General features: G+C 36.9%; 2 protein-coding genes across 2 annotated transcripts in view; both read right to left on the reverse strand.

Moving 5' to 3' along the window:
* LOC139134064 (uncharacterized) overlaps window positions 1-13033 on the reverse strand; it is a 49544-nt gene extending 36511 nt beyond the window's left edge. Inside the window, exons 1-23 of the mRNA XM_070700964.1 lie at window positions 12813-13033; window positions 12509-12658; window positions 12046-12176; window positions 11410-11537; window positions 11002-11190; window positions 10525-10754; window positions 10056-10186; window positions 9213-9340; window positions 8676-8864; window positions 8182-8408; window positions 5925-6068; window positions 5442-5572; window positions 4965-5092; window positions 4589-4777; window positions 4135-4364; window positions 3592-3722; window positions 3032-3159; window positions 2486-2674; window positions 2013-2239; window positions 1495-1644; window positions 1016-1146; window positions 553-680; window positions 137-325 (exon numbers count right to left, since the gene is read on the reverse strand). Of these exons, the coding sequence (XP_070557065.1) occupies window positions 137-325; window positions 553-680; window positions 1016-1146; window positions 1495-1644; window positions 2013-2239; window positions 2486-2674; window positions 3032-3159; window positions 3592-3722; window positions 4135-4364; window positions 4589-4777; window positions 4965-5092; window positions 5442-5572; window positions 5925-6068; window positions 8182-8408; window positions 8676-8864; window positions 9213-9340; window positions 10056-10186; window positions 10525-10754; window positions 11002-11190; window positions 11410-11537; window positions 12046-12176; window positions 12509-12658; window positions 12813-12997 (3783 nt within the window). The 5' untranslated portion in view covers window positions 12998-13033. The remainder of the gene's footprint in view (window positions 1-136; window positions 326-552; window positions 681-1015; window positions 1147-1494; window positions 1645-2012; window positions 2240-2485; window positions 2675-3031; window positions 3160-3591; window positions 3723-4134; window positions 4365-4588; window positions 4778-4964; window positions 5093-5441; window positions 5573-5924; window positions 6069-8181; window positions 8409-8675; window positions 8865-9212; window positions 9341-10055; window positions 10187-10524; window positions 10755-11001; window positions 11191-11409; window positions 11538-12045; window positions 12177-12508; window positions 12659-12812) is intronic.
* A 217-nt stretch (window positions 13034-13250) lies between these two features.
* LOC139133757 (uncharacterized) overlaps window positions 13251-26507 on the reverse strand; it is a 78191-nt gene continuing 64934 nt past the window's right edge. Inside the window, exons 85-112 of the mRNA XM_070700524.1 lie at window positions 26124-26254; window positions 25850-25986; window positions 25368-25562; window positions 24677-24897; window positions 24038-24168; window positions 23689-23810; window positions 23173-23364; window positions 22524-22723; window positions 22209-22339; window positions 21759-21871; window positions 21143-21537; window positions 20473-20603; window positions 20160-20296; window positions 19705-19899; window positions 19276-19514; window positions 18829-18959; window positions 18405-18532; window positions 17835-18023; window positions 17317-17543; window positions 16811-16963; window positions 16509-16639; window positions 16225-16352; window positions 15748-15936; window positions 14984-15213; window positions 14377-14507; window positions 13803-13930; window positions 13378-13566; window positions 13251-13259 (exon numbers count right to left, since the gene is read on the reverse strand). Of these exons, the coding sequence (XP_070556625.1) occupies window positions 13251-13259; window positions 13378-13566; window positions 13803-13930; window positions 14377-14507; window positions 14984-15213; window positions 15748-15936; window positions 16225-16352; window positions 16509-16639; window positions 16811-16963; window positions 17317-17543; window positions 17835-18023; window positions 18405-18532; window positions 18829-18959; window positions 19276-19514; window positions 19705-19899; window positions 20160-20296; window positions 20473-20603; window positions 21143-21537; window positions 21759-21871; window positions 22209-22339; window positions 22524-22723; window positions 23173-23364; window positions 23689-23810; window positions 24038-24168; window positions 24677-24897; window positions 25368-25562; window positions 25850-25986; window positions 26124-26254 (4633 nt within the window). The remainder of the gene's footprint in view (window positions 13260-13377; window positions 13567-13802; window positions 13931-14376; window positions 14508-14983; window positions 15214-15747; window positions 15937-16224; window positions 16353-16508; window positions 16640-16810; window positions 16964-17316; window positions 17544-17834; window positions 18024-18404; window positions 18533-18828; window positions 18960-19275; window positions 19515-19704; window positions 19900-20159; window positions 20297-20472; window positions 20604-21142; window positions 21538-21758; window positions 21872-22208; window positions 22340-22523; window positions 22724-23172; window positions 23365-23688; window positions 23811-24037; window positions 24169-24676; window positions 24898-25367; window positions 25563-25849; window positions 25987-26123; window positions 26255-26507) is intronic.

The raw sequence follows: 26507 nt of genomic DNA on the forward strand, positions 1-26507 counted from the left end.
CCAAATTTTTTACCCTGTATCCATGTAACAGTCATAAACAATTACTATATTCCATACCTCCTGAAGTATACATGAAATAATGATAGTTGAATTTATGAGACAAAGATCTGAAACGTCATGGAGTGCAAGAACTTACGAGGAGTATCAGCTGGTCAACTTCAAATTCATCAGCCAATTGGTCTGCAAGCTGAGTGAAGTTTGCACCGCACATAACATTAATCAGGTGGGTCAGATTTGCCGATTGACCGAAATCGAATATCTCTGATAGTTTGTTGGCATCGCATGTAACAGATTCCCATACCAATGGATCCATGAGCTCAAACAGCTGTGAAATCAAAAGATATGAAAACTGCTGTGAGGCATTTTAACTGCGATATGTGTTACATGTGTTTTATTCATAATCTGTCATCGACAGACTCTGAGAAATAGCAAATGAAGAGGTCCGTACACCATAAAAATCAGATACATCACCAAACACTGGAAGTTATTTCAGACGTTTATGCCGAATTTTCTCATTTTGCATTAGATAAAATAGCATCACTGTTGTATTACCTTGTTAAAATTTAGAGATGCTTGCAATATATCCATGGCGACGTCAGGAGTTATTTCCAAGGATTCAATCATCAGTAGAAGTACCTCGCTTTGGTTGGTAAGGAGACCACTCATCGTCAAATCACCATCTGCGTTATGGAAAAGAAAATAAAGAACGTCTCACAGCATCATTTTCCATAGATAGATTTCTTACAGGTTTCTTAGCCATCCCCTTACCTTCTGTTTTGGCTGTGGTACATCTGCATTTACCCTTTACCAAGGAAAATTAGGTCGTAAAATGAAAATAAGTAATCGAATTTTAGAGTGAATTATTCGGTTTCTCAAATTATCTACAAAATCTTCGCAACTTACATATGTTTTGACCAGAATCTGGAGACAAAGTTGAACAATTTGTGATGCAAAGATAGCGATTTGAACAAAGTATGATGTTATCCCAAATACCAAAACTGGAATGAAAACTTACCTTTTAATGATTCAAGCGCCTTCTGATTGAGATCTATGAAATAGTTCACAATTTGCATATAGCGCTGTACTTCCGACCACATGGGGATATTTTGTAGATCATCACTAAGGCTATCGAGAAGACGACCAATCCTAAAATGTAGGGATGCAAGCTACACTTATCGAGGCGCTAACCATTATGTTATTAACTGTATTACGATGTTTATTGACGCTAAACTTGAAAGTTGTTACAACTAATCATATAATTGAATTATATGTATCTTTGCCACATATAACTTACAAATAGAGTTGACGGTTACAGCCTTTTTCCCGACTGCTGCTTGAACTTTAATCACAACTCCATAGAGAAAATGCAGAAAAAGCAAATGACAAAAAATAGACAGAAACGAACATTTCAAGCTAAGTCTATATAGCTAGACATAAAAAGATAAACTATATGTATAAAAATTATTGTGTTTTATGTTTCTCCCTTTAACTTACAGTGTCGGCTGATCTTCCTGTGTGGAGTCCATCAGTTCTTGGATATGGCCAAATAGTGCGCTTATGTTGAATGGAACCATCAAAGCTAGGTCTTGAGAGGTGCTTTGTTGTTCTATCATGTCGAACAATTGGTCAAACACTGCTGAAAGTCTAGAAGAGCAGGGCACTATCATTATGGTACATCCTATGGTAATTATACTCCTAGAACACTGAAACTTTGACGTATATGGTCGACACTCGAGTACAACATGAGTTTCCAAAAATGGTTGTAGCATATGCTTATACTCTTATAGTTTGCGTTTTACATCTCTATGTACATGATAGAATTTTGAAATGTCAGTATTAGTAGATATCAACACTATCGTCTAACACTTTATGGATACTATATATAATGAAGAAGATAAACGAACATGTACAGTGTGAGAGCAGAATGCATAGTTTAGGGCTCACTGTCTACTCAATCGCAATGTTCCTCTTGAGTAGACTTGATGTTTTAGATATAATCTGCAATTATTTACCTCGAAAGATTCTCGTCATTCATATCGCCACTGAACAAGTTCAAAATTGATTCGAAATCCATCAAAATATTTCCCTGGCTCATGAAGAAATCTTGCAGTATGGAAAGTGGAAGGATACCAGCCGTTGAATTCGAAGACATCAAATCCATTATTTGTCCTTGTAACCCAGTCACCTTTGCTATCATTTCTCTCCAGTCTATGGTTGGTGGACTGTAGCTTGGGTTGAGCTAAAATGAAAAATTGGAACAATAAAATATACTATTCATTGTTTTCTAATGTGCCACGACAACATACAGTCACTCTAGAATTCATTTAAAGACGTTTGGGATGTGTAAGCCATTTCTTTATTGTACATTGCGAGGTTGGGATTAAAGTTTGGGAATGCAGAATGTTAGATAAACAATCCAGTATAACATTTCTTGCTTTGATGATCAGTGGATTTTCGAATGAACTGTGTGGACTATTTTACCCACCAAGGCTGCAAGTCTGTCAACATCGAATTCGTCTGCCAGCTGTTGTGCAAGTGTTGTGAAGTTAACTCCGCACAGTGCATTGATAAGATTTGTAACGTTGAGCGACGAATCAATGTCAAAGACCTCGGTAAGAAGTTCACCATCACATGCAAGATTTTCCCATATCATAGGGTCTGCTAACGACAACACCTGGTTGGTGGAAATGAAAAGGTATGATTAGAGGTAACTATGAGCTACATACACTGACGCATTTACAAAATTGTAAGGATCACAATTGTTTAAAGCGCAATGGTTTTGTACTATATGGTCTTTCGAAGCTTTTCAACGAGCTCGCACATACATTACGGTTGATGCGGACATTGTCTTCTTCCACTTTCTACGAAGTTTCATCCAGATAAAAACCGATCAAACTTTGATGGTAATAGCGATTTTAACATCAGAACACATTCGCCCATTCGAATTTTCATTCTTCTCAGCAATACTATGCTATTTAATCATTTTGCAGTTTTAAAGTCAATTTTCGATTGATCTAAATAATTTGCCAACCTTTTCAGGATCTAATGACGAAGTCAGCAGCTCTTGGAGGATTGTTGGAGACACATTAAGAGTCGCTACCATCGATGATAAAACTTCATTTCGGTTTCCTAGGAAATCGATGAGGGTCAGTTCGCCATCTACAGTAAAAATACATGCACAACCCCATGTAAATATTGTGTCACTTATAGAATTGCCTCATATTTCCTTGACACAGTTTGATAGGAATGTCTCTTTTGAACAACTTATACTTTATTTAATGTATAGCCTAAAGAGTCCTATTTTAGTATTTAAATGTACTGCACGCGTTAAAGGAGGAAGGTAAATTTGTCAGCCCAGTAATTTGTACTGATGAGTCGTGTGATAGACCGTACTAAATGCTTGTCATGATATACAGATCTTCTGTACCTTGTAGTCACAAATCCAATGACAAAAATATCCATGTCATCATCATGATCATCATTATCATCATCATCAACAATAACAACAATAACAACAACAATAATAATCATAATAATGATAATTATTATTATCATTATTACTATGACGCATGTAAGCACATTCAATCATACCTTCCATGGCTTCCAGACCCTTCTCAGACAGATCCAAGAAATAGCTCAACACATGAATAGCACGTTGGACTTCATTCCAAACAGGATTATCCTCCAGCTGACTGTTAAGTTCATTCAATACTCCTCCCAGCCTGGTGAAAAAAAGTCACCGATGAAATGAGCAAACGCTATATCACTATAGGGGACAATACCGAAATTCTATTCTGGTATCATAGTTCCGGTTGATAAAATATTCTGTCAGCTTTCTGAGCGATGCATTACTAATGTATTACCCAAATGTAAATGATTGTGTCTTTGGTTTAAGACGCATAAAGATTTAACTTTGAAAGCTAAATAAACTTCTCCCTGTATATTTTGCAAAAACCAAATATCGAACACTTATTGTATTCTGTTAATTTGACAACGTGTTGCACTTTAACTAGGTAAGTGCCATCGATATGTATGTTCTCTAGGAGTAGCGCTCATATAGCAAAACATTTTCTATTAAGAGGATGGGCATCTTATTCCGAAGGAGCAAGCGCTTCAAGCAAACATTTAGCTTACCCGTCAGGATTCAGGACCGGCGCGTCTGCACCAAAGAGGCTGGAAAGTTCGCTGATGATATCATTCATATCCATCGAATTCATCATGAATATGTCTTGCCATTTCGAAAGCTGCATTTGCAAAGTTCCATTGGATGCAATAATGTGCAGGAACGACTGATACATACTTGTTATTTTTGAGATAGTGTTTGTCCAGTCGATTTTGGGAAGGTCAGCGTCACTTGTTGTTAACTGTAAAACCGACAAACAATTCCAAAACGTCATTAACATTGCATAGTTAACACAACAAATAAAGCGGCCCATTAAACCTGTTCGGTAAATTACACCCAATGGAAATGAACATGTTTTCAATAATACCCTCGTTTACACGATTCCTTTCAACAAAGACTGTAATTTCATTCCAGACTTAATAAATAATCTTGATAAATAAATCGGAAACATAAAAGAGAACTTACGAGCTGCATCAGCTTTTGAACTCCAAAGTTGTCGGCCAATTGGTTCGCTAGTTGAGTGAAGTTTGCACCACAAAGGGCATCGATTATTTTAGTCAGATTCGCAGAAGAACCAAAATCGAATATCTCCGAAAGTTCACTGGTATCGCACGATATAGATTCCCATTTCGTCGGATCCATGAGCTCAAACAACTGTGAATAAAATTTCATGCATGAATGTGAATAGTGCTACAAGATTTTTAACATTTTGTGAGATGTAAGGAACATGAAAAAAATGATCATTATGCAAACAACCAAGCACTGTTAAACATTTTATCATATTGTCATATTTGATTGTATTATTTGAGAACAGTCAATGTAACATATGCATCTTTGATACCTTATCAAAATTCAAAGACGCTTGTAATATATCCATGGCAACTTCAGGGGTTATCTCCAAGGATTCCATCATCAGCGCAAGGACCTCACTCTGATTGGTAAGGAGACCGCCTAACGTCAGATCACCATCTGTGGCGTGAAAAGAAAAGAAATAACGCACATTCAATCTCTTTCCAAATATACATGTTTCACTGGTTGTTCAGGCAATATCGAACTAACATCTGGCTTCGCTTATGATTTTTACAATATCTACCAACCTCTAAGCTGCAAACAAAAACTGTCGTCACATTTTTCAGTTGTTTAAATACGTAGTAATATTGTCGACATATTGTTAGCGGTTTCTCCCTTTTTGTACATCATCTCTAAAACTCTAATATGTAGTGAACAATAACCGGCGGTGGGATGAACAATGTTCCTTCTTTGATTTTCACAGAAACATAATTGTCGCGTGAATACGAACACTATAACGAAAACTTACCTTTTAATGATACTAGCGCCTTCTGATTGAGATCCAGGAAGTAGTTTACAATTTGCATGTAGCGCTGTAGCTCCGACCACATGAGGATGTCTTGCAGATCGTCGCTGAGGTTATCGAGAAGACGACCAATCCTAAACGTGACATAAGGTCAGCTATGTTTACATAAGCTTTACGTATTGTAAAAGTAACTTATATCTAATTATATTGCAGGGGATGATTGGGTTAAAATTGAATGTTAAGACTTATCATACAACAGAATCTAGTTAGCTGTTATCAACATAATTTGTTTGAGTACAAAGAGAGTTGACAGTTTCAACTTATTCGAGACTGCTGTTTAAATAATGACATCTCAAAACAACAACAACAACAACAACAACAACAACAACGGAAATACGAATTTCGAAAAATAGAGGTGCGAATAACAAGGCAGAGATAAAGTTATTCATAGAAAATCACAATAAGTTACAATTTTTGTAAACTTACAGTGTCGGCTGATCTTCCTGTGTGGATTCAATCAGTTCTTGGATATGGCCAAATAGAGCGCTTATGTTGAAAGGTGCCATCAAAGCTAGGTCGGTGCTTTGTTGCTCTAACATGTCGTACAATTGGTCAAACACTGCAGAAAGTCTGAAAAATGGGGAGTCTCTCATTATGGCACATCATAGGGATACAACACGCCAAAATTTGAATATTTGAACTACTATATTCCATTTCGGGAAGACATGTTCTTGACAAATGCTTTCAGTACGTGCATATACTTCCACGTTACATGTGTACGTACATGATGACACTTTGAAGTTTTAGCAAAAGGAGTTATCACAATGCACTGTTCAATACAACATGGCCATTAGTATTCATGTCTCCTGTTATTGAGACCACGGTTAACCTCAAAGTACACGCATGGACGCAGAATACACTTTAGGTCTTATTATCTACAGATATGCGGTACTGCTATGGGTAGCAAAGTCGCCCCATCATATGCCAATATCACTATGGGAAAATTAGAAAGGCAAATTCTGGAAAACTACACACCGGCACCAGACAACTGGAAAAGGTTCATCGATGACGTCAGATTTATGTGGCAACATGGTCTAGACCAACTTAAACAATTTCACCAATACTGTAATTCTGTCCACCCCACTCTACAGTTTACCCTGGAATACAGTGACAAACAGATTTCATTCCTGGACACACTGATCCACTCACCGAGGACAAGATTGAAACTACAGTTTACAACAAACCCACAGACAAACATTCATATCTATCTGGACAACCTCGTGTCATCCAAGCCACACATTTCAGGCAATACCCTGGAGCCAGTCCCTTCGATACAGACGTATCTGTTCGAATGACGATCTTTTCCAGACGGAGGCTACAAATTGAAAGATCACCTTATCAAACGAAATTACAAACCCCGTACCATCTCCGATGCTATCAAGAAAGCCGAAAATATCAACAGAAGCAAGCTCATTCAGCCAACCTCTTCAATTCAACCCACAACCAACAAAAGGATACCATTCGTCATTGAATACAACCCTACCCTTCCACACATACCATCAATTATCCGTAAACACTGGAACATACTTCAGTCAAACCAGGCCACCAGCAAAGTCTTCAAGGAAACACCTGTCATAGCATACCGTCAATCAGCCAACCTCAAGAAACTGTTAGTCCAAGCTAAAGTCAACCACACCAAAGACCCGCTCAGAATAATACCGGACAATGCAAACCGTGCAATAAATGCAACCAGTGCAAATTTATGAAATCTTCAGACAATGGCCGCATTCACAACCACCTCACTGACAAATCAATCTCCATCACTGGCAACATGAATTGTTCAACTCGCAATCTCATTTATGTCATAACTTGCAAAAAATGTCATCTTCTTTACATCGGGGAAACCAAACGCGAACTTCGTAAACGCATCTACGAACATCTCTATAGTATAAGAACAAACAAAAATACCCCTATAGCGGAACATTTTAACAGTCCTGGTCATAGCATTAGTCACTTTCTTTTCACTGCACTCTGCAAAATATTTTCGAAAAGAGACAGTATCAGAAAACAAATGGAACTCAAAATAATTGAAGAACTCGACACCTTATGTCCCAACGGCATTAACAGAAAAGATTGGTAGAATATACACCAGATTTGCACGCCATCTTATCTCTGTTCACTTACCTATGGAGCCACCTTTTCATGTATCATTTTCTCCACTCTAGGGAGTACTTTGTTAGGCTTTGTCATTCGCCTTTTCTCACCATCATAGTGCGATCGGTTTTTACAGCTCTCCAGTATTGTAAGTTATTTCTTCGTTCATACTGCTTTCCAGACACCAGTTTGCTGTCAATATCTCGTTTTGCCTTCACTTTTTATTACATGTTTGAATCCCGCTTTTGATTTTACATATCTTTTACACTTGTTTTATTGATTTTACATTTCCTATGATACGCGCATAGCCCAGCTTTACTTTTACATCCCTTGTACGCAATATCTCTCTTTTCATTTTACTGTGTTGTATCGTTGTTGGTTTTTTATTTTTAATCCTTTTTATCCGCTCATGTTATTATTTTAGACCCTGAAGAAGACCTCCTGTGTGTGGTCGAAACGTTGGTTTTTTAATAAAGGCTTAACCGTAGACTACCGGACTTGTCTCCTTTACCAAACACATTATTGGCTACACAATCGTAATTTTCTTGTCGAAAACGTGGCGTATTAGATGTGATTTGTGATTAATTACCTCAAAAGATTCTCGTCATTCGCATCATCACTGAACAGGTTGAAAATGGATTCAAAATTCATCAAAATATTTCCCTGGCTCGTGAAGAAATCTTGCAGGATGGAAAGTGGAAGGATGCCAGCCGTTGAATTCGAAGACATCAAATCCATTATTTGTCCTTGTAACCCAGTCACCTTTTCAATCATTTCTCTCCAGTCTATGGCTGGTGGACTGTAGCCTGGGTTAAGCTAAAACGGAAAAGTTATTACATTATCATTAATAGGCGTCAAAAACTTACCAGCATTTAAGTTTATGCTTTCCGACATGGATACTCCATTGCAATAATAAGATCCGATTTCCCAATTTGGCATGTTGTATATACACTTCAAATATGACAAAGAATTGGGTTTATTATTGTTTGTGCTCTTAAACAGACAGTTAACTTGGGATCTTTTGGATTGTAGTGAGTCTATGCGTAATTACTCTTTAAATGAATTGTGTGGTATATCACTCACTAAGGCTGCAAGTCTGTCCACATTAAATTCGTCCGCCATGTGCTGTGCCAGTGTCGTGAAGTTAACTCCACACAGAGCATTGATGAGATTTGTAATGTTGATCGACGGATCAAAATCGAAAACTCTGATTAGAGATTCACCATCACATGCAAGATTTTCCCATATCATGGGATCTGCCAAAGACAAAACCTGGAAAATGAAATAATAAAAAGATATGACGAGTGGTAACATAAATTTATCGTGACGCGTTCAATTTTCAGAAATTCTAATGGCCAATCATATCACCAGTGTCGGAGGCACAAAGATTGACATTAAGACGGTCTTTGATGTCTTCTGCAACTTGCTTGCACATACATTGGTATGTACAAGGGCATTCTATTCTTCCTACCTTCGTATACACTTTATAAAATAATAGTCATGGAGGCGATCTTTATAACAGAAAATAATAGCTTATTTGAATTTCCTTTTCTTTCAAGCAATATTATGTCAATCCATCATTTTACAAATCGATAACCAAAGTCGTCTGTAGATGCTGACCTTTTCTGGGTTAAGTGATGATGAAAAGAGCTCTTGGAGGATTGTTGGAGACACCTTAAGAGTTTCTTGCATCCATGATATAATCTCACTCTGGTTTCCGAGAAAGTCGCCCAGGGTAAGTTCGCCATCTGTAGTAATGATACACGGAAAAACTATGAACATTGTGCATCTAATAGAAATGTCTAACTTGTCCATAGCATTCTTTTTCCCGTAATATGCCCTTTTTGACAACTTGCAAGTAAGTGCAGCGCAGTACCTAAAAAGTGTATTCGGTATTTTATAATGTTCAAGACGCGTACAACAGGTATGTAAATCCGTAATCAATGATTCTACTCAAGTACCGTATGTAATATATTATGTAGACTGGCCCCAGTCGCTTGGCTTGTCTCGCCAGAGCAGTTACTGTCAGGCAAAATGGGGCAAGGCGTTCACTCCACGATCTGAGCACCAGCCTAGCAGATAGCCTTTCAGTCTGCTGCGGTTCATTCCTTCAATTTATTCTGTTTTGATATTTATATGCCCACAGACTTGGAGCAAGTCTATATAACATGGCAAATGTCGTAATAATCAATCTTCGTTACGATGTTATTGCAACAATAAAGATAACACCAATCATCATCATCATCATCATCATCATCATGATCATCATGATCATGATGATGATGATGATGATGATGATGATAGTGATCATCATCATCATCATCGTCATGATGATGATGATGATGATGATGATCATCATCATCATCATCATCATCATCATCATCATCGTCATCATCATCATCATCATCATCAGCAGCAGCAGCAGCAGCAGCAGCAGCAGCATGAAAATACATTCCATAATACCTTGTATGGCTTGAAGACCCTTCTCAGATAAATCAAGGACATAGCTCAACATGTGGATGGCACGTTGAACTTCATTCCACACAGGAATATCTTCAAGCTGACTGTTAAGTTCATTTAGAAGTCCTCCGAGCCTGGCAAGAAGCGTAACAGGAATACTGACAGTGAACGGACATATACCGAAATGCTTAAGTTTGAAAAACACTAAATTCTTCTTCCTGTATTTTCTACCTTGCAGTGTAATTGCGAAATACCGAAGATCGAACAATGAATAGCAAAGCGTGCAGTGCTTTTGATTTAATTTTATAACAGTTTTTGTAAGTTCTGGCTTTTATGTAAAACGTCTGACACATCGCGTAGAAAATTTGCGTAATATGTAATTCCTACAGGAACCACTCGTCAAAAGAATCAAATTCAATGAATATAACATAATTCTTTAATGACAGACGCTTCAAGCAAACATATAGCCTACCCGTCAGGATTCAGCGCCGTCGCATCAGCTCCAAAAAGGTTGGAAAGGTTGTTGATGATATCGTTCATATCCATCGAATTCATCATGAACATTTCTTGCCATTTCGAAAGCTGCATTTGCAAAGTTCCATTCGATGCGATAATGTGTAGGAATGATTGATACATATTTGTTATTTTTGAGATAGTGTTCACCCAGTCGATTTTGGGAAGGTTGGCATCACTTGTTGTTATCTGAAAGGAAAAAGAAATGATTTATAATAGCGTATGTGATGACATCACGAAACTGAATATCTCATTCTGAAAAGCAATCAATCAATAATTTGAACGGTTTGGTACAGTGACTAGAAACGCACACCAGTTACATGATTCACTCATTTTGACTGGCTTATGTAACTGGAAACATTTTCAAAGTAAGGAATGGACAAGTAAGTCTAAAAAGGATGATTAAGATATATTTCACATTAAAAGAATAACTTACAAGGTGCATCAGCTGATCAACTTCGAAGTTGTTGGCCAGTTGGTTTGCTAGTCGAGTAAAGTTTGCACCACAGAGAGCATCGATTAGTTTAGTCACATTTACAGAAGAACCAAAATCAAATATCTCTGAAAGTTGACTTGCATCGCAGGATATAGATTCCCATATTGTCGGATCCATGAGCTCAAACAGCTGTGAATAATAAGGGAAGTGAATAATTGTTAGTGAAGAGGGACAATCGAAATAACAGGGCTTCAATTTTGTCAACATTGCATAAGGAACAAGGAAAGTGAATAAATAAATATCTACATGATTGGACAAGGAAGGGCCGTTACAGCATAAGAAAGTCACTCGTAGAGCCAATATTTGAAAACCTTGTTAGGCGAATTGTAATAACATATCTTGTGTTACCTTATCAAAATTCAAAGACGCTTGCAATATATCCATGGCAACTTCGGGAGTTATCTCCAAGGATTCCATCATCAGCGCAAGGATCTCACTCTGGTTGGTAAGGAGACCGCCCAACGTCAAATCACCGTCTGCGGTTTAAAATAATTGCAAATGAATCCTTAAAAATAGATAAAAAAACTTGTCCGGTTTTCTCTTTGCGAGTGCTTATTTTTTGAATAGGCCCATGATTCTGTAAAAACAGCTTACTATGACAACGTCCGCTGGCCTCTACTAACTTAGGCATTTAGTGGATCGTTTCTCTTTTTCGGTAGCATAGTTATGGTGTCTTTTTCGAGATCTTTTTAAGAGCATGCTATCTCTCCTGTTTACGTTCCTGAAAATATACTTGTGCCATACCATGGAAACTACTACCGCACGGAAACCCTATTACAATTACAGTATTAACATGAATTGTTGCCTGTATTTTAGCTGAATAGTGCATACAGGATAAATAAGGTCAAGAACCCATTTCTTGTATTCAGCCTGTATTCATGTGGACTCATGTGAATTCACGTGTTATACTATTATACAGGCATCACAGTTAATGTGAATTTATATGTATAATTGCCTTTTGATGCATAGTGCATTCACACTTACCTCTAATCGCGTCTAATGCCTTCTGATTTATATTAATGAAATAATGGAGCATATGTACGTAACGCTGCAATTCTGGCCACATTGGGACATCTTGTAAGTCATTGTCTAGTCTATTGAGTAGACGTCCAATGCTAAGAATGGAAAATAATATGGAAAATATAATGTAAACTTTAAGATATTTTTTAAACAGATCTCTTCGTCCTATGTTAGAGTGAAAACAAAAGTTGAAAAGAAATCATGAGAATTAAAAGTTCAATGCTCGATAATGCTGTTCAAATCATTAACATGAGAAATAATTTCTAGAAATAGACTGAACAGACTGTTGAAATTGAAACGGCTTTACAAGAAAGAAGAGAAAATCCAACTGAAGACCTTGATGAATTACATAGTAACAGATATCTGGTGGATCCTAGAGGATTATCTAACAGTGAAAATCACTTCAAAACCTTCTCTTTGCACTTACAGAAGAGGCTGATCTTCCTGTTTGGAGTTTATCAATTCTTGGATGTGTCCAAACAGCGCAGTAATGTTCACAGGAACCATCGGTGCGATGTCTTGTTCGATAATTTCTCGGCTAAGTATACCATACAACATATTGAAGATTGCACTCAGGCTGTGTAATAATACATGCAAAGTAATGAACATTATATGAATAAACCTCAACATCAACAAATATCGGCGACTACATCAGAGGCACAGAAAAAGCTCAATATTAGTTAAAATAGTGTACAAAACTGTTAAATATTCACACAATCTCTTTCACTTACCTTGAAAGATTCTCTTCATCCATATCACCATTGAACAAATTTAAAAGAGACTGCCAATCGGTCAAAATATTGCCGTCTGTTACGAGGAACTCTTGCAACATGGAAAGTGGAAAGAGGTTATTCGTCGAACCCGAAGATGTCAACTCCATCAATAGTCCTTGTAATCTCATCAACTTACTTATCATTTCTGTCCAGTCTATGGTTGGAAGATTGTAACTCGCATCGAACTGTGAAAGAAAATGAAGCCAAATATCAATTACGATTCGGCAAAATGTTGCGTTCGTTTTGTATATAATTGATAACTCGTAAAGTTTTTAAAATTAAATTTCAATTTGACTGTGATTACGAATTGACCATAACAGCGATTTCTGGTTCTCAGATTCTCACTTTTATGAGCGAAAAGAAATGGCAAAGTGCAATTGATTGACATTCAAATCATCAGTAAGTCTAACATGAAACACAAATTGGCGTTAGTTTTCATCTGAAAATCGAATCTCACATTGATCAATAATGCTCTGCATGTGACATAATTGGTATTTTCTAAATGTATAAATATTGAACTCACTAAGGGTAAGACTCTGTCAACATCGAATTCGTCTGCAAGATTTTGAGCCAGAATTGTGAAGTTAGCTCCACAGAGAGCATCGATGAGATTTGTGATATTGGCTGACGAACCAAAATCAAAGATCACTTTGAGTGATTCGGCATCACATGCCAGATTTTCCCATGTGCTTGGATCTACTAGTGACAAAACCTGTAAATAAAAAGTGTAAAGTTTATATGACAAGATTTTAGCAACAAAAAAGCAGCCTATTCCACGCAGAAATCCAATTATCACAAAAAGGCTATCGCTCTTAACTGATGAGTGATGATAAAATTGACTACTCCATTATGATTATTGTAGATATATTTGTTAATGCCATGTTTACATTTGAACTTTCATTCTTAAGCCCTCTACAATTGCATTAAAAGGTAAAATAAGTCTTCTACCTTTTCAGGATTAAGAGATGTTGTCAACAGTTCTTGTACTATGGCCGGGGACACCTTTAATGTTTCTTCCATCCATGACACAATCTCACTTCCATTGCCAAGGAAATCGGCAAGGTTCAACTCGCCATCTTTTCGACAAAAACAACAATAATATTGACTTGAGGTTATGAACATCACACAAATCTTTATCAATCACGAAGCTCATGCAAGCGCGGCTTTGCCCACAGAAGTACCTGATATGATAAATCTTCTTGTTTGAACTAGGTAAACAACCCTGGCACGTCAAAACATCAACACTATACTATACAAAAATGTCTAGCAGCTGCAGATTAAGATGTAGCAAGTTATACATTTTCACAGACGCAGGCTCATCGATTATGGGAGTCGGAATCTCTTTTGAAACTCTGCCCTTTATTGTATAAGGAAACATAAATACGAAACAAAAAATGTAGTTAATTGGTATCTTTCAATTACATATAATACTTGTCGAAATAGTATCCAATTGCAAAATACCTTGAAGTAATTCAAATTCAGTTTTAAACATTAATATGTGTAAATTCATTGCCATACGTACCCTTAATGGCATGAAGACCTTTCTCAGACAGATCCAGGAAATAGCTCAATATGTGTATAGCACGCTGAACTTCATTCCATACCGGATTATCCTCAAGCTGACTGTTTAGATCATTCAGTAATCCGCCAAGCCTAGTTTGAAAGTCATTAAGGGAGAAACAATGCATTTGACACTAGGACCAAACCTGGGTATTGCATAGGTAGAAAAATACTGCGCTGTTGTTTGTTTATTAAAAATAATGACCTCAGTTCAAGACTATTGAAAGTGTATTTGTGGTATTCGGTGCTAACGCAATATGTTAAAACCCCACCATGTGCGACTAGCGTCTTGTAAGAAAACATTAAAATACTAACAGAACGAGTAAAATCAAATATCTGTTCATTATCGACGTTTCAGAGAGCGGGCATTCGCAAGCTACTCAAGGCAATCTGATCAACAAAAAACGTTTTGCGCACATTTTTGCTTCTGACATTTATTGACCTGTAAAATATCAGGACTCAGAATGATCGCCCACCGGCTCTCATTCAAAATAGAATGAATAGAAGGTATGTTGATGTCAAAAAAGAGATTGACTGCACTTTAAATGAAAAAAACAGTAAAAGTTTACCCGTCAGGATTAACAGCCGTCATATTTACACCGACCAGGCTAGAAACGCTGTTGAGGAGATCGTTTATATCCATGTTGTTCATAGTGAGAATGCCTTGCCACTTCGACAAATACGTTTGAAAAGGCCCATTTGATGACATCAGATCCAGTAATGTCGTGTACATATTCGTTACCTTTGAGATAGTGTTTGCCCAGTCAAGATTCGGAAGATCAGTGTCAATAGATGTCATCTGGAATAAAGTTCACATCATCAATTTATTTGGGAAAATGCAAATTTTATTTATTTTATTATTTTATTTTATTAAACCTTGTTTAACGAGGGTAGCCTGGTAAGCTTCAGTAAAGATGCTTATCTTCCCCAGGGCCCTCAGATGAACATACAAACTGATACAAAGCAGAACAACATGAAACATGACTAACAAAGCTAGAACAATACAATGCACAGAAAAAAGTGGCCAGGAGTGAACCTGCACACAGGAAATAAAAATGCACAATCACACTAGATAACAAAAACAAATTTGACAAGAAAATCACTAAGGGTGGTGGTGACACAACTATCAAACGACTTAAACACCAATAATTGCTTCAGCCATGCTTCCGGTTGCTAAAGGACACAATTTCAGAATTTTACTTTGATCACTGCGCGCATTTACGTAATCATTAAAATTCAATACGTCTGTCAAATACCTCTGCAATAAAGTCGTGCTTAGATCTCATGAATGAATCAGATTTTCAAATGTTTCACACCGTAAAAATTAACTTACTATTTCCAGCAGCTTGTTAACTTCGAAGTCATTTGCCAAATGGCTTGCCAGTCTGGTGAAGTTGGCGCCACATATGGCATCGATCACCCTGGTCAGGTTAGTCGAAGAACCAAAGTCAAATAACTCAGAAAGTTGACTGCCGTCGCATGCAATAGAATCCCACTTCATGGGATCCATCAACTCGAACAGCTGCATAAAGAGAAATATAAAAATTGTTGTATAGTGCCAAAGTTCTTACGGATAGATTTGATAAATACGAGTCTTTTATAGACTATATCATATAGCCGTAACAAATATTGAACTGCTGAATTCAGTACAGTTTCTCTCAAAGGCACTGCACATGCTACAGCTCTGATGCATTCGGACACTTATTAAAATTATGTTGCTTACACGTTATATGCAAGGATGCATTAATCTATCAACGAAGTATTACATGAAAGGAACAGAAGTGAAATACAACGGTAAGACTTGCTGTACCTTGTTGAAATTGAGCGATGCTTGTAATATATCCATGGCAACTTCAGGGGCTACCTCCAAGGATTCAATCATCAGTAAAAGGATCTCACTCTGGTTAGTAAGGAGACCACCCAACGTCAAATCACCATCTGTATTATGAAAGCAAGCAGAGTATATGAAGTCTTCCGAAAACCGACATGGGTAATCTGAGTTCCGATTTCATTTAAATAAACGAAACAGACCTCTAACATTTGAGAAAATAACACTGCTGATATAGTTTACAAAACTAATCATTTTAATCTCACCTCTCATACCCTCCAGTACCATCTGATTCAGGTCTATAACGTAGTTCAGCATATGCAAGTAGCGTTGCAACTCCGACCACATTGGGACTTCTTTTAAATCGTTGCTGAGATTATTGAGCAATCGAGCAATCCTGAAATAGATTGTTTGAACGATTAAACTAAAGGGCGAGCTTCTGAAAAACAGAAAAATAATGCATACAAAAATTGTGCACATACTGTAAATGCGATAAAACTTCTGATACCACAAGAAGAATATTTCTTTAATATTAGGCGTGTGAAGTCAATCTCCAACGTATACTTACAACATTGGCTGATCTTCCAGATTTGAATTTATCATATCTTCGATGTGTCTGATGAGTGAACTTATGTTAAGAGGTAACATCTCCGAGATGCCTGGAAGGGTGTCAAGATCTTGTTCCAGTATTTCGTACAGCTTGTCGAGTATAGCACTCAGCCTTAAAAAAGGAAACTCAATTTATAGATGACACGCGCAATTCAAATCCTTGGAATAAAATACTTTGTCATTCTGTGCCCTCACTTAGAAACTCACTTTAAAATTTACTCTGGTACCACTTTTTTATGTAACGTCAGTCATATTCATTGATATGAAAAGTATATGTTCCTTGGCATATTAAGGATATAAATGCTATAGACTTGATAATGAGCTAAATTCGAGACGACTGTAATGACATTATTGATTTTTTCTTGTTAAGTTAACGAAAATCTTTGATGAATTCATTGTTAACTTATTTATTAAATTAATAAGTTCATTCTTAATTAATTAAATTTAACAAGTTCTTTTATTTACCCTGAGAGATTCTCTTCATTCATGTTGCCAGCCAACAAGTTCAATAAACTTCGCCAGTCTTCTGAAATATTTCCTTGTGCCATAAGAAAGTTTTGCAAGATGGATAGTGGAAACGTGCTTCCGGCTGAATTCGCTGATGTTAAGTCCATCAACTGTCCTTGTAGTTCCATCACCTTGCCTATCATTTCAGTCCAGTCAATGGCTGGTGGGTTGTAATTTATATCGAACTAAAAGGTAAAGAATGGGAAAATTATGCATGACACAAAGGAAATAATTACGAGGTTCTGACGAACCTTGAAGTTCCCTTTTTTCTTCACTTATTTACTATTCTTTTTTGTACACATGTCATCTTTTTATATTAAATGCCTATTGATACAGATATCGGATTGACATGGCTGGATGTCGATGTCAATTTATATATGATATTACGAAAACGCTCATAAGTACAACAGTGGATTATAGAATGCAAAGATGTTTGGAAATTGATCATGAAAAGATATGCAGAAAGTTTAACTCACTAAGGACGCAATCTGTTCAATATTGAACTCATCTGATAGTTGTTGTGCCAGTGTCGTGAAGTCAGCTCCACACAGTGCATTGATGAGATACGTGACATTAATCGAAGAATCAAAATCAAAGATCTCTCTGATTGAATCAGCATGACACGTCACATTGTTCCATATCATCGGATCCACCAAGGTTAAAATCTGAAATGATTAGAAGAAGTAAAAATGAATTAGAACCTGTAATCACAACGACATACACCATAATTAAAGATAAATAAAAAAACATAAATTAGTAAAATCATAAAAGATAATTGAAATTAAAACAGAACAGACAAATAAACAAACAACAAATAAGCAACAAAACACACTGAACAGCTTTTGCTGCTTGTTTTGCTATTGTTATTGCAAACATGTCAACGTAGTACCCGTCATCCCTCTCCCCCTCCCCTTCGATATGTATTCATTCTCAACTATAACACGTTTTTTCAAATATGATATACGAAAACTGACGAATTTAAAGAACTTAAAAATATTTGAGCGCGAACCAAAAGAGCATTGGGAATGCAAATAGAATAAGTTCACCTTCGCTGGGTTCAAGGATGCTGATAGCAGCTCCCTAACGATTGTTGGTGACACATTCAAAGATTCTTGAATCAGATCGAAGATACCACTCTGATTGCCGAGAAGTTCACCGAGAGTTAATTCTCCATCTAAAGGAAAATAACGAAAACAGCGATGATGGCATTAACGTATACTTGACTAACATTGTTCAGCATGTGCTTTCTTTCTATGATAATATGGTGAAGACAATATTGTTCAATATTACCCATATATACTGTTACTGTGCACCAAGTACATCGCAAGCGCTATTTCGAACGTATTTAATCATACTATATTGTCTTGATGTTAATGAATGAGACTCTCAAACCAGATTGTTTCATGCGCATAATAATATACTTCACGATAGTGAATAAACGTGAGCAAGTATTTGAAGATATCACTTTACCTTTTAAAGCTTGCAAACCCTTTTCAGACAGGTCTAGAAAATAGCGGAAAATGTGCATGGACCGTTGTATTTCTCGCCAATTAGGATCATCTTGCAGCTCGATATTTAGCCCATTCAACATCACAGCAAGCCTAGCATGAAAGAGCACATTGAATAACGTTAAATTAAATAATATTAATAAGTCCCACACATTGTGCGCTTTATTTGAAAGCACGTTTTCTTTTCAAAGTTTACAAAGTTATAATCGTCACTAATTATACAGTCATTTCTGGTACAGTAAGAACTATCTCTATCTTGTTTCCATACAGTTCTAGGAGTGACTACCTAGGTTTAGCAATGGATACATAAAATGCACCTGACAATTTATCGTTCGATTGCCTGGTGTTTATAGGTGAAATGAAGCAACATGACTTAACTTGCGTTTTATGAGTAACCAAAATAGCTTACATTTGAATCTGATCATCTTGATTTTCTGTAATCATGGCCATTATGTTGTCCAAGATAGACGAAGGATCAAAAGGTTTTATGTCTGAAATAGCTTTATCCCCTAATGAGACTTCACGAACACTTTCCACCATGGCGTTGATCTTGTCTTGGAGTTGCATATTTGAGACGTAGAGTTTCATAGCAACATCTTCAAGATTGAAATCGTCAAGGTCTATCAAACCTTGTGTGTACTTGTTAAGCTGCAGAAAGAACGTAGAGAAAGATATTTGAAACAATCGTACGCAAAACCCACTGTCAGTGTGAAATGCGTCCATGACGGGTGCCATTCGACATAAAACATTCGACATGACGTTGCCTATTGGGATCAATTGAGTCAAGTTCAATGTCTCAATTTTCAGGACAAAAAGTCCTATTATTATATAAGTTTACCTCGGAAACAAGTCTTGCTATGTCCATGTCTTTTAGAATGTCACTCATGAGGGCCTCTTCATCCATTTGGCAAAGGTCACTAATAAGAGTGGTTACATTGACCGACGAGGGCAAGATCAAGTACTGTTGAAGTTTTTCCGGGTCACAAACTACTTCCGTCATTTGTGTTGGAGTTAACCTAATGAATTCCGTAATCTGTATGAAATGATGTAGAAATCATTTGTAAGTACTTCACGTATGTCAGACGTAAATGACCAAAACAAAGGTACACAGGAACATTACATTGCCTACAACAATATCTGTATCGTTCACCCGATTCATGCATTAGGTTAGGTATGCAAAGACAAACGCGTCCTGCTAGTTCTTCAGTCCAAGAATAAAGCACCCAATATCATTTGACTAAAGACACTTATATTGTTACATGTAAGTGTGAATAAAATAAATATTGCCAGTACCTTTTGTGGTCTAAATTGAGTGTGCTGGAGAATTTCACCAAGGTTTTCAGCCAGATAAATTCCATTTTGAGCTAGTTGTTGTAACAATGTGGAATTCATGAAGAGGCTTGAAATGTCTATTCCACCATATGCATCGACTGAAAAGGAAAATCACACATTACACGTTATGAATAATTAACGAGAAGATTATTCCAATGAAAGATATTTTTGTGTTGCCTGAATGTTAATTTTTCAGCGTTGGTGTTCAGAACGTATCTTACAATCACTGCAAAGCAAATGACACAGACAAAAAATGAAAGTTGGTGTGCATTACCTTTCAGATCATCTACTTTGTTGTTTAAAAATCTCATCAGACTTTGGCTGATATGGACGTATCTTGCTACCTCTTCTGATATTGTGTTGTTTTCGATGTTCACAAAGGAAAAGAATGTACGTAGAACAACCCTGTGTAAACAAACAAGAAAGTTACATTAAAACCGTACAGGCAAACAACGCGTGTCTTTTCAGTACACGCTGTACTCAGAGTACATTAAGACATTCCATCAGCGATGTGCCGCATATATACAACGGTACTTTGCTAACAAGGAAGTGCAGTGATCGCATTGTCCCAATACGCTTTTAGCAATGGGATTCTGCTACAAAGACAATGTAAATTTGCTGGAAAATACATCGGAGACTTCTGTGAACATACTCCGAAGAAATTTCAAAATAAAGCGCATTTTGAATTTGCCATTGTGAGGACAGATCGCATTTGTTGAGGACACGCTGGTGATCGTCAATTCCTTTCATGTAGCTTTCTCTAAATGACTTACAATTGTAGATTATATACGGTACATGTTGCTATAAAGTTTGTCTAACATATTGCGATTCATCTGCATGCCCAATAACAAACATGTATGGTGCCACATTATAACACCCATTCCATACTCAGATGTATGGCTCAGCGAGAACCGCGACCTTTTAACTATGAACCACATACTTACTGAAGAAGAACTTCATTATCAGGCCATTCTACAAGATTAAACATTACACGCTCTATGTCCTCCGCTGTGAATCCCGTGAAAGTCGGCGGATTGTCTAAGAGTTCCAATAAATTGATGATGAACTTTTCTGTTTCGTTAATTGAACCGGTCCAACCAACACTTTCGGATTGATTTCCCATGCTAAGAGCGGTCAGAAGACGCAAAATGTTTATCCTTTCAAGGGCCTGACCAACAAGGGATGTTCCATTGGCAGGGCACAATGTATCCATTAAGGGTTCCACATCGGTACCATAAGGTAAACTGAGAGCATTCTGGAATACGGTGTCATTGTGACATATATCCGATTGCGATGATCCAATCAGCCGGAAAAATTGCAGCATATTGGAATTCGACACCTGGAATGAAAGTATCATGTATGTAAGACTTTATATATTTTGTCCCAGTATGTATGTGTCATACCTTCATTAAACATCTAAGTCGCCATGGTTATAATGTTTACATTGTCTAATGCGACATCAGTTAATTTAAGTTGTGTGATGTGCGAACAGTTTTTAAGTGATGTTCTCATATATTGTACGTATCGACGCAACCTTGGCAATCGTTTAAGCTAACTTACCGCGTCCATGTTGGACAGGGCCTCCATTAGACTTTGAAGGCTATCGGGGTCCAAGATGCTACTGAACAGATTTTGAACATCCAGTAGAATGTTAGCGGACCCCAAGTTCATACCTGCAAAAAATGAAAGAACTTAACCAAAAAGCAACTATATCCAAATCAGTGTAGATGAACTGTGAATCGGGAGACTGGAAATGTCATGAATCTCATTCTGTAAATATTGATAATGAAGTATTTTACTATATAAACCAATTTTAGCAGTAAAAGGAAAATAACAAATGTCGGAAAGGTAATTAACAGACTATCTCATGAGACATGCTGATAAACTTGAGTGGGTTTCGCTAAAATTCGAATAATAACATACTCTTTCACGGTTGTAAATGAAACATGAAAAAATCCATCTTAGAAGCGCTGTATGTAATCAGAGATATGCATCGCATTATTTTCTTACCTTCCACATTCTTCAGAAGGCTGTTCATGCTCTTAACTAAAGCGCTGTAAATGTCGAGAATCGGTTGCATGTCATTCAATACTGACGTGTCTAGGAACAAACGTGAAACAGTCTGTACCAGTCGCCCAATGCTGAAAGAGAGACATTATATAAATCGATTAAGTTTCAAAACACCAGAAGAAAATAGTGACAGATAATGCGATGCCTAGTGACATTATTCTGTACATTACTATCGTAATGAATTTTCGGTAAATTAAAATAAAATATCTATATCTTTGTGTCAATCTTTCCTTGTTTATTGCATTAATGGCCTACCTCTGGGCGTCCGCGTCAAGTGCGCTAGAGAGGGATTCAATCATATTTTCCAGATCTTGCATAGCATCGTCGACCCACTGTTCACCTTGTGAAAAGCCTATCGGCCTGGCCATCAATTTTTCAGCATTATTGATAAGGCTAAGTAGATTCATGAACATGGTCGTCCAACTGAATGGCGTATGTTCGTCTGTGCTGTTTAACTGTGGAAAAAACAACAAGTTTTGTTATGAATACAGCATGAATACATGAATAACATTAGTTTGCATCTTAAAGAAATACTGGCAATCTCAATTTAGTATGAAGTTACTATCACCGAACTTTAGATAAAGTGAAACAATGTATGGAATTTCATGTATCGGGCAGTCTGAGATTTGCTTAAATGTCCAGGGAAATGTTTTTTAAATATAACTTGTTAGTTGCTCGCTCAAACTTTTGCAGAGACAAAGTTGCATAAAATCACCGTAGTAAGCTGATAGGCGGAATTCTGTCTTTGGCTCGTTGCAAACAAATCAGGACTGCAGTATAAGAAAGTCAATAAATATACCAGAGTGCTGATATTTATACACAAACAATCATAATTGACTTATGAGATTATTGAAACAAGCATAGATAATGTGTTTTCTACCATCTATTAATTTTTTGCACATACCCTAGTCATGAGATCGTCAATGTTGAACTCGCTTATAAGCTCATTCATCCAGACAACCTGGTCGACGGAACAAATAACTTGTCGTATAGCGCTGCCATTCACTTCAACTTGAAGCCCAAAGACGTCACCAAAGACTGTGTCATTCTGGCAAATCATGTTGTATGAATCTGTAGACATCAGCAAAGCGTATATCTGCAAGTGTAGAGGAATGGTGCTTATTGTTAAACCATGCAGACTGCAGGGTCATAGAAAGGCAGCAAATTCAAATGTCCTTTAAAATAGATAATTAGCATAATAGAACATTTCCTTACATCATTGGAAGTACAAAAACTGTTGAAGTTTCTGATGGCACTAATATTCTTCTTTTGAAAAGTTCTACTGAGGTTTATAAGGGTATTTGTTCAAATACCTTTTCAGAGATATCAATAATTGGGCAAACTAATGATTGCCTGTTAAAAATAATTACAATAGCATATTCTCCTGTCTTGATATTTCAATATTAGTTTTTTTGTTTACCTTGCCAGGATCGACAGTTACTTGTTTGATTGCATCCACTATTTCTGTCGAGAACTGCCCACTCTTCTCAAGATATTCGGCGATACTCTTTGGGAAGATTTCCCCGAAAGTGACATTTGTACCTAAAAATCAGAAGTTGTCAATGTGAGACAGTATTGTCTGTAGCTATTCACAAATTTAACTTGATGAAGTATGCCCAACTTCTGTTGAAAGTTCAGATGCATTGTAAACTTACTGATAAGAATTGACGATAATTCAATGAACAATTTGGTGAACACGGGAAAAAATGAACATTCGCGCAAATAACCGATGTTAATCTTTGAAGAATAGCTAGCTTGTCGCGTCTTACCTGGAATATTTTCTATTCTCCTATTCAGATATTCAATTAACCAATCGATGGTAATTAACGTTGGTCTGAGCTCGTTCCAGAGTTCGGAATTTTGAATCATTTCTCTATTGTCGTCCAACATTTGGAAAGCCCTGTTGGTTTATAATATGTGATTATTAACCATTGCTTATCAGTTATCTGTAATGCTGTGTTCGTATATAAATGTTAGATCATCCTCTAACACATGTTTTATATACAAATCAAATACTGGTGAAATATGAAATACTTACAGTAATGAATGTTAACATGCTTACTACAAGAACACTCAGAATCTTTGATGGCTACACATGTAATGTTTGCTCCAAATACGATTCTTCGATCACTAGCCTTGTATTGCAAGAAGTCTCTTCTATAATAGGTTCGCGACAAATATGCAATTTATCTACCTTTGTCGTTCATAATGACGTTAAAATTACCGGTAAAAGTACCGTTAAATTGTACAATTGTACAAAATTTGAAAATGTTTGCGAAATATTTAAGTACCAGGAACAGCAGCTATATTTATCGTCGTCTGAACTATTTCACTTTCTTAATTTCGATTGAAATATAAAGCAAGAAAGCTCGGAAGTTAAATGATTTGAGAACAACAACATTACTTACTTATAATAATTCATCAATGTCTGGTTGCTATTAATGCTGACAGCAAATTTCATGAAGATGTTAACGAGCGCCATCGTCGTTGAGTTCAGCCATGGCTGGTCGATGGTCAACGTTGGCGGGAAAGAAATAAGTCTGTCTATGGTGTCAATCAAATGGCCATTCCGAATTGCATATGCTGTCCAGTTTACATTTTGAGATGGTGATTGCAGGATCATGGTAATCTGTAGAAAATATGAAGAGGTTAATTTCTGTAATTTAAAACACTGTCACGTCAAAGTTTACCACGTTATCCATGGCAACAAGCTTCACCTAACAGAAAATTGGTATCAATTCTTGTTCAAACTAATACTAGTAATTGTAATTCTGCACTGAGGGACTAACGAACGAAAGGCGACCCAATAAATTCGGCCACCTATTCTCACATTATCAAATTATTACTTTTACGGGGCATTCAAAAATGTGTGACGCTAATCAGTAAAGCGCTAATAATATTGTACAGTGAAAAACCATGCAGTATCGGACAAAATTTACAACCACAGATGGTTTTAAATTTACAGTGATGACGTAACTTTAAAACAGAACTCATCGCCATGGTGCACCGAGATTGTAAACAATATTTTTCTCGAATAAAGTTGAGACAGGACCAGTTAAGTAGAAAAGTACACGTTTGAAAAGTAAAGTTGTCTGTTACCTCACTCATGATCTTCTCTGCATCGATCATTTTCATGATTTCATGTTCAATGACAGTGAAGTTTGTATTGCATATGTAATGCTCTATCGCAGTTATGTTGTATTCCGCATCGGCAGGTACGGCGAAGAATGACTGGAAAATACCATTCTTGCATAGGGTAGCAAATGGCTCTGGCGTGAAGATCAATGTCAAAAGCTGAAACCAGTAAGAAACCGATTTAGCATGAACAGACTTGACCAGCCACAAAACTGAAATATCATATCTACTACTTTGCATGTTCTAGTCAGTTTAGGAGGTTTTATTGTTCTGACGTTCATTTGAAGCAACAATACTATTTTGTGAAAGGATACGACATGTGATTGAGAGACACCTCTGACGAGAACCGTCAAGTTTAGTTGAGTAATCTTAATTCCAACTAACACGTTTTGTGGCTCCTGATCCTATGTTTTTCGGTGCGAAAAAATTGAGTAATCGAAGTTTACCTTATCAGGATGGATCAGCAGACCCATGAAGAATTCTGTTAGATCAGGTGCAATGTTGAATGCTCGTAAGGCTTTTCTCACTTCCTTGGCGTCCACGAACAAGTCCCCAATCCTTGGAAGTACGATTTCCTCAGTTTCTGGTTGCAGTAAAGAAAAGATCGTAATCATTATCGCGGTATGCTATGTACTACACTTCGAAACACAGATGTAATTGAACAATAAGCGTGATACATTCACTTTACATACTTTACGATTCTTTTGAAATTTGTTTTACCTGAAATTCTCCTAAGAAGGTCATTAACTGGGTTCATGATGACGTTGGTGATTTGCATGATCTTTAGAGCTTCTTGCCATACAGGATCGTTGTGAAACATGTTGTCGAGAGCCGCCATAATGTCAGCAAGGCTGCAGATTAAGAATAAACAATACCATTAAAGTACTAATATCCTGTTTACCATAATTGCGCATTCGCGCTCTTGAGTATGGGATGTTTATGGTGATAAAGCGTCGTGATATTAAGCATTTAATATACTGCCATTGCAAGCAGCGATTTTTTATACGTCGTACTATTTTGTGGTCATGTGACCTAATTTCATGCACTGTATCCTATCGTTTGGATTGCTTTGGCTTTGCGTTACAGTTAAGAACGGTAATTCAC

The sequence above is a fragment of the Ptychodera flava genome, chromosome 5 (assembly GCF_041260155.1).
Source record: "Ptychodera flava strain L36383 chromosome 5, AS_Pfla_20210202, whole genome shotgun sequence".
Lineage (NCBI taxonomy): Eukaryota > Metazoa > Hemichordata > Enteropneusta > Ptychoderidae > Ptychodera > Ptychodera flava.